This window comes from Nicotiana attenuata, chromosome 7 (genome assembly GCF_001879085.1).
Source record: "Nicotiana attenuata strain UT chromosome 7, NIATTr2, whole genome shotgun sequence".
Lineage (NCBI taxonomy): Eukaryota > Viridiplantae > Streptophyta > Magnoliopsida > Solanales > Solanaceae > Nicotiana > Nicotiana attenuata.
Window position 1 is genome coordinate 76,103,657 of NC_031995.1, and position 8,549 is coordinate 76,112,205.

Below are 8,549 nucleotides of genomic sequence, written 5' to 3' on the forward strand. Positions count from 1 at the left end.
AAATGAAAGATGATGGCAGTATTGATAAATATAAGGCGAGACTTGTTGTCAAAGGGTATAGACAACGAGAAGGTCTTGACTATTTTGATACATACTCATCGATTATGCGTATTACGTATATATGGATGTTAGAAGCATTGGCTACAGTGTATGATCTTGAAATCCATCAAATGATTGTAAAGATAACCTTTTTAAATTGAGATTTAGAGGAAGAAATTTATAAGGAACAACCTGAAGGGTTCGTGGTTCCTACAGGTTAAAAAAAGGTGTGCAGACTTGTTAAGTCACTTTACAGACTAAAACAAGCACCCAAATAATGACATACGAAATGTGGCCAATTAATAGTGTCATGTGGATGATATGTTGTGAATAATAGAAAAGGCACATGAAATATTTGAAATGTGGGTGCGTTTAGCTTATGCATGACATGATGTCTATATTCCCATAAACAGTGAAAATCAATATGGTAGTCGGTAAACTCATTACTTGTTCAGTCTTAGTGAAGACTTGTTGATGAAACTACCAGTTCGGAAATTGGTCAAGTGCCTTTCTCAAAAGGTTGTTTTCTTTCTTGAAAAATTAAAATGTTTAGTTCTTTTATGAAAGGATGTCACTATGAAGGTTGTGACTTTTCATGAAAAGATATGTCTGTACGTTTTTGTATGGGCATGACTGTTCATGAACGAATGTATTAATATGTTGGTCTATAATACAATGAACCAACCAATGAAAATGATAAAAATTCATAGCAAGTTGGATTTGCTTCATGAATGAAGGTGCTATAATTTGCATATCGTATAGACGTATGAATAAATAGCATACAAATGCTTGAAAATAGCGGAGTGGTTGCGAAATATGTTACATTTAAAATATTGTGGCCACAACTGATGCCAATCATTCTAGCTGTTGTTATAATTTACTATTGATACATTAAGTGTAGTCAATAATCTGATATGCAATAAAAAGTCGAGACGTATTAGTCTACGGCATAAGGAAGTTTGCATTGAACTGTCATGACAATAAAATAAGTTTTGGGATATTTGTAATATACTCATGACTATGCGTTGCACTATAATAAATATCCTGCGGTTATTGAGGGGTATAGTGATGCGAATTGGATCACCGGATCAACCTAAACTATAACCACAAGTGGATATATTTTTACAATAAGTGGAAGAGCAGTGTCTTGAAAATCGTCCAAACAAACGTGCATTGTCGTTCTACCGTGGAGGTTGAGTTTATAGCCTTAGACAAGGCCGGTGAAGAAATTGAATGGCTACGGAGTTTTTAGCCCAAAATATTGGTACCTATGTGCATACATTGCGATGGTCACGCGACAATAGGAAGGGCTGGGAGCTTTATGTATAACAGAATATCTCGTCATATAAGACGAAGACATATATCCGTTAGACAACTACTCTATAAGGGACTATCATAATTGACTATGTGAAGTCAAGCGATGTGTTGGATCCACTTACAAAAAGCTTAACTAGAGAGGTAGTTGAAAGATCATCGAGGGAAATGAGACTATGGCAGAGGACAAGTCATTGTGGCGGCAACTCTACCTAGAAGACTGGAGATCCCAAGATCTAGGTTCAAGGAGATCAAACAAAGTCATTAAAAACGGTTCAACATTTTTCAAATAAAAATATTTGGTCTGTTCTCGTGATAAGACAATGTTCAGTATCAAGGATAAAATGTTAAGGCTTTTTAATAGTTTCTAAAATTGATACATGGTATATCAAATAGTGTATCTACGGGATTACACGTTTAGGAATTACCTATGTAAGTGTGAAGTGTAAGCCGCTTCAAGGAGAATTTAGTAAGGCCAGTTCTCTATGCACTTATAAATCAGGCGGTGTCCATGGCTGAAACAAACACAACAATGAGAACCAAAGACGGTTAAACTGATTGTGTGACTTATGGTTGATTAGGTATACACCAAAACTCGACGGTACAAAGATATCAAATCTACCGATTGATTGAGTATATTCGACATAAGCTCACTACGGAAAGCTCAAGCGAAACATACTTATCCAGATGCGATTAATCCTTTCTTGCGAATCGCAGTTTTCATACATGTTTTTATACATATGACCATTCCCCATTCACGTGGGGGATTGTTGGGTATTTTCTAAAGGGTGTGAACGAGAAATGGAAGAGGCACCTTTTGAATTGCACCTCTACACCTCACTGTTTCATTTTCTATATATTTAGAGGCTTGGTCTCATTTTTATACATGAAAAATCTGAAAACTTCTCCCCTCTTTTCTACATTGTTACATTGTTTTTCAAAAAAATAAAATAAAGTGTCAAGTGTGATTTGCTCCGTTTGTTGAGTTCGCTGAAGTTCTGTAATTTCGATTGGTAGTATTATAGAATATTTTTTCCGTTCAATCCTGGGAGGAAGTAATCCATAACTTGGACAATATAGTGAGAGGATTAAATTCCTTAAGGACACATAAGTAACTTATTGGCTCGAATTGTTTTACGTTTTATTTATTGAATTATTGTTTTCTTTTCCTCTGATTTTCTGGTTTCGAACACAGATTACCAACAATTAATAATCTCTACAGGCTAAGAAAAATTGATGGAAACCACATATTTCCAACTACCATGTTAGATATTTTTAATATGAAATAAGTATAAGATATTTTGATAAAAGGTCCTTTGCGTTATTTATGACTCTTAGAGAAAAAACGTGCGTATAGTTATACATTATATTCATCAATCAACATATATTATAAAAGTACTTATCAATCAATGGCCTCCATCCAGCCACAGCTCTATTTGACGTTCAATTTTGTCTTTTCAACCAAAAGAATAGCTTTCAAAGAAAAAAAGCTTGCAAAGTTTTGTTATGTACATTACTTTTTCACATCCAGTTGTTATTAAGAATCTTGATTGTATTGTTCATATATTACTCGGCCCAATACAAGTTTAAGAAGATCATTTAAGAAATAAATAAGATACAACAGATTAACAATAAAAGATAAAGACAGACTTTTGAATGTGAAAGACCGTTTTGAGGCAGGCCAGCTGTGGAAGATGACTCTGACTTTACTACTATAGTTGGTAAAACTCACTTATTTTAATGTGACAAAAATAAGTTTATGAGTTTATCCAATATAAACTTATAAAATTAAATGATCATACGTGAAATTAACGATTTTTCCCCTCTCTCCCCTTTCTGTTTTTGTGGAATGTGATATGTTGATATATATGGTTATAGATGAAAGTTGAAAGTTCAAATATCATTATAATATAAATAATTCAGAAATTACAATAGAAAAGTAATAATAAAGGTTTGTGACGATTTTCAATCTTTTGATTAGGTAATTTAGTATCCTTATGCATGAAGTTGAGATAATTATTTCGGTCGTTATGATCATTCTATTATGAATTTCTGACCAAATTGGCAAATTCTCCGTAAGGATCTCTTATCTCTTCTTTCTTTGAGCTCTGATTATGGAAGAAGGAACCGCCTCTTTTGTACGTAATCGGGTTTACTCTTTATGGTTAAAGTCAAATGCGAACAGGAACAATAATCACGATGAAAATAATTAGCTCAAATTGACAAAGCAACTAGATCAGTGCTTGAAATATGTATAAAGTAACAACAATTTTCTCGTATATAATACATGAGTTTTACTTGTTTTGGTACTCTTTACTTCGGAAATCTACACAACATTGGAAAATACAAAAATGGATAAAGAAAAGTAAGAGTTAAAATCATCCTCGTCATCAATTATTATCACGTAGGAGACTTTCACGGACTGATGCACCCACGTCAACATCTTCAACAGCTCATGGTGTCACGTCAACTATACATTTTCACCCGGTACAAATCGCTTTATCTAATAGTGGGACCAACAATAGCGATGATATTTTTAACGTGGAATATCGAATGAATATTTTACGGAATTATGAGAATAAATTATGATAATGTGAATATAGGTCGATTCTTGGAATTTGACAAGGGGTTGCGCCGTTGCTTGTATTCCTCCAATAGAGCCGAAGTCTCACTGCACCGGCCACCGTCTCCACGGCTGCGAAAAGATCGTAACATTTTCTTAGTACAATTCTCAATTTCTTTAATTTCATCCAAATAAATCTGCCTGTTCCTACACTCCAAACTGCAGAAGCCCAAATCACCCCTGCATTAATCAATATATAAACATTGTTAATTAATGTGTCTCTCAAAATGATATATAGCTAGCAAATTAAAATGGATAATCAATGAAATTAAGCTAGTTGATTGTCTTTGTAAATATATAAGTACGTACTTGTACATGTAAACTTGTTTGTCAAGCCTCAGAGTCTTGTTGCAAAGGAAACAATATTTGAGGAAGCAACAATTTTGTTCACTGCTGCTAGATTCAGTATGATCTGTGTGGAAGATGGGTTTGACTCTAGTGAATCTTGAAACATTATTAGGATTTGCCTTGCCCTGAAAAAGCTTCTGATTAATTAAGATCTTCAGGCCAACTATAGCAACTGATTTCTTGTTCTCAATCCCATGGCTGTCATGACCCATATTTTTGTGAATAAACTCTAGAGCAGAAATTAAACAAGGAAAATGATGATTAAGTAAGCAGAAGGGTGTCTGAAATGAGGGTATTTTAGATGGAGGGATGAAGGGTATTTATTGGCAAAAAAAGGTGGGGACAAATGGGTTGGCCAACAAAAAAAAAAAACCAAGACAACTTATTTTATGGTTCATAAGAAAACAAGACTACTTTTTTCAAGATATAGAACGTGCTTTAAAGGAAAGGTCCTCGTTTGTGTAAATTTTTATACTTTTCCGTCCAGAATAAGTGATTTTTTGGTTGTTTTCACATAAATTAAGAAATTTATTTTTTAACATTAATTAGCAATGAGATTGACAATATTAACATTTACTATCTCTTCACATAAATACTCGTAACACATACTCCAACACTATTTACTCCAAGGCAATATAGGAAAAAAATAATCAATTCATTCTTGAAATCTAGAAAAATCACTTATTTTGGATCACAAAAAAAAGACGAAAAATTACTTATTGTAGACCGCAAAGAGTATAATCTTAACATGTTTGTCTATCACATGGAGCCCACGCATGTAAAAGTTTACTTCAACTTTTTCAGTGGGTCATATGTTGAAGAAAAGGTGAAAGAACATTATTTAGTATTATAAGTAGAAGAAATGCTTTGGGTCCCCCTTTTTTTAAGAGTGGCTAAACGTTGAAATTGTGGTTATAATATAAGTAGAAAAAATATACTCGAATACCCAAGCTTGGTTGTGGAAACGTTAATTTACGTAGAGCTCAGCGTCTTTTGTAAGCCTGTTTTGATTTGGTCTTAGAAACATTAAAAGGCTACAGTGTGATTATGATTCCTCAGTTAGAGATAAATTAATAATTTCCACTTTGCCACTTGATGTAAATGTGGGGAATATGATTCCTAGTCAATAAAATAATTTACTAACCCAAAAAACTAAGTTTATTCCATGATTCCATCATAAGCCACGCGTTAGGAACATAGGGTTAAATGTGCAGTACTTAAAACGTTGAAGAACACTCCCATACACATGCCTAAAATATTCAAACGCTGAACTTCAATATTAATTTGCAGGATATAACATCAGTATTTGCAAATATTCCTTTAATATTTCAAAAAATGGTGAAATTTTAAAATATTTGTGTAAGTAGGAGATCAAAACAATTTTCTTTTAAATATAATTCATGTCTACGTTTGGTTGAATTTTTATCCCGCAAAACTCAAAATCTGGAAAATAAAGTGGTTGTGTGATGGTCTTGTACAGTCTCAATGGCTCTACTTCTTATCAAAATGATTGAAGATGTCCATCTAGAAAGTAAATATAGTTACTTAACAACAAGAATTGATCTGAGAATTTAGAATTGCTTAAGCCGATCAAACGCCACACTAAAGGGAATTTATGCAACCTTTCAGTACCTTGTAGTAATAGAAATTATCCAGCCATCTCAGTCCATCAGCCATATGTGATAACTAAACTTGTTCCATAACATGACAACCTGAACAATTGTGTGTTCATGATTTGTTTCAAAAACAAATCCTCTGCTAATGAACTCTTGACTGTGTATTGACTATGGGGGCGAAAGAATTCCAATATCAATGGTGTTCAAAATTCAATATATATAGGAGTGTGATAGAATTTGAGGGTCCACCAAACTATATAGAGAACCAGGTTCTCTACTAGTTTCCATAGAACACACGCATACTGCAGGAAGTAAATGACACAGAGGAATTTTACGTGAAAAATTTCCAGCTCACGAGATCAAAAACTACGACCTACCCTTGTAGGACTTCAACTTCACTACTAGGCAAACTTTTAGATTACAACCTTTTGTAACCTAGGAATTAACCTCTTAATCCCTCACTAACGTGTAATAATCCTATTACAAGCCACTTTGTAATAACTCTATCACAAAGACTTTACAACTCGAATAACTCTAGCCAAGACACAAACACAAGGGTTTATGATTTACAAAGGATTTCCTACACAATGCTTCTAATTAAGCTAAGTAGGAATTACAAGTAAGAGCTTTGACAAAGTTACAACTTGTGATGACCCAAAAGGTCATCTTCTGTTTTAGAACTTGATTCTGTGTTCCGAGGCCTTAAAAATCTCATTTTATCTCTTCTTGATTTGCGTGCACAGTCCGGACGTATATCCGAAAAGCTTTTATGTGAAAAACTAAGGGAATAATAATTTTTGGCCTAATAAGTTAATTTTTGTTGACTTTGGTCAACGTTTTGCGTAAACAGACCCGGATATGTGTTCAGACGATCCCGGTGGGTCTGTAGTAAAATATGGGACTTGGGCGTATGCCCGGAATCGAATTCCGAGGTCCCTAGCCCGAGAAATAAATTTTTGATAAAAATTGTAAAATTGGAATTATAAAGGTTTTAAGAATTTGGTTAATAATTGATCTTGTTGATACTGGGTCTGTATTGTGGTTCCGGAGCCCGATACAGGTCCATTATGATATTTGTACCATATTTGTGAAATTTGGTGAGAAACGGGACTGATTTGGCGTGATCCGGCTTGGTTGAGAAAATAGGTGTTTTTGAACTTTCTTGAAACTCTCATGCAATTTGGTGCTAAATTCGTAGTTTTAGGTGTTATTTTGGCGATTTGATTACGAGCAAGTTCTTATGATGTTTTAATACTTGTGTGCTTGTTTGGTTTGGAGCCCCGAGGGCTTAGGTGAGTTTCAGATAGGCTACGGGATGTTTTAGACTTCGAAAATCTGGTATAAGTTGCTGCTTCTGGTGTACAGGCATTTTGTGCTTCGCGGTCGCGAAGCCACTCTCGCGATGCAAAGTGTAATCTGGGATGGGGTTGGGTTTGTTCATCGCGGAAGTGGAGCACTGGGGGGCTGCTCTTCGCGAAGCGACCGACATCACGCGAACGCGTGGAGTAAAATGGAGGTGGGCTGGGAATCATGAGTTGTTCTTTGCGAACGCGGTCCTAGGCCCGCGAATGCGATGGTCAGGGGGGAACAAACCATCGGGAACGTGAAGGCCATTCTGGCCGCAGTGCATCGCGACACGATAGGTCTCTCGCGAATGCGATGAAGACCTGTCCAATGATTTTAAAACAGAACCAAACACGGGATTCTTAAAAAATTTCATATCTCTTCCATTAGAACTCAATCTAGGGAGATTCTTGAAGAGGGAATTCAACACCAAATCATCGGTTGTGTTCTTCAACTCACTTCCTTCAATTTCCATCAACACCCATTAGATTTCTAGCCTTAAATCTTGTTCATTCATGGTAGAATTAGGGATTTTTAGAAGAATTGGGGATTTTGCAAAAATTGGGAATTTAGACCTCCATTTGGGGTCAGATTTCGAAACTAATTACTCCATCCGTTTCAAATTAAATGAGGTAGTTTGACTCGGCACGGAGTTTAAGGAAAAAAAGAAATACTTTTGAAATTTGTGGTCTTAAAAGCTTAAGGGGTAAAGCTTTGTGGGGCCATGACTTTTGTGTGGTTATAAAAGCTTCTCATTAAGGGTTGTTAGTTTGTATGGATCCACCAAATCTCATAGTACCTGGTCCTCTACAAGTTTCTGCTGAGAGTACTTAATAAAGCAGTAAGTAAACGAGGCAGAGGATTTTTTACGTGGAAAAATCCCGCACAAGGGGATCAAAAAACCACGACCTACCTTGTAGGCTTTTAAATTCACTAACTTGTAATCTTACCTATTACAAGCCACTTTACAATACTCCCCATTGCAAAGACTTCAAACTAACTTGTGGTACCTTTACCACAAGCCACTTTGTGACTATCCTAGTTACAAAGGCTTTTTTTTCTAACTTGTGGTGCTGTCACCACAAGCCACTTTATAACCCTACGATTACAAAGACTTTTCTTTATGACTAAATCTAGCCACAACCTAAACTCAACGAGTCTGAGGATTTACAAGAGGATTCCTAATGAGTAAAACTTCTAAGTAAGAGATTTAGGAGATATTGTAAGTGCAATAACAAGGTTACAACTCAACTAGGACAGTAATA

General features: G+C 35.2%; 1 protein-coding gene across 1 annotated transcript; it reads right to left on the minus strand.

Annotated features, from left to right (window-relative positions):
• LOC109230541 lies at positions 3,563-4,630 on the minus strand. Its single transcript, XM_019396027.1, has 2 exons — positions 4,286-4,630; positions 3,563-4,156 (listed from the first exon to the last, which is right to left on the minus strand). The coding sequence occupies exons 1-2, from the start codon at positions 4,534-4,536 to the stop codon at positions 3,937-3,939; spliced, it is 471 nt and encodes a 156-aa protein (XP_019251572.1). The 5' UTR covers positions 4,537-4,630; the 3' UTR covers positions 3,563-3,936.

What these genes read in the sequence shown, in the direction of transcription:
- LOC109230541 (XM_019396027.1), bottom strand. Translation starts at nt 4,536, where the DNA reads ATGGGTCATGACAGCCATGGGATTGAGAACAAGAAATCAGTTGCTATA. An exon ending in AAACAAGTTTACATGTACAA is followed by an intron (nt 4,157 to 4,285) that starts GTACGTACTTAT and finishes TGATTAATGCAG; the next exon opens with GGGTGATTTGGGCTTCTGCA.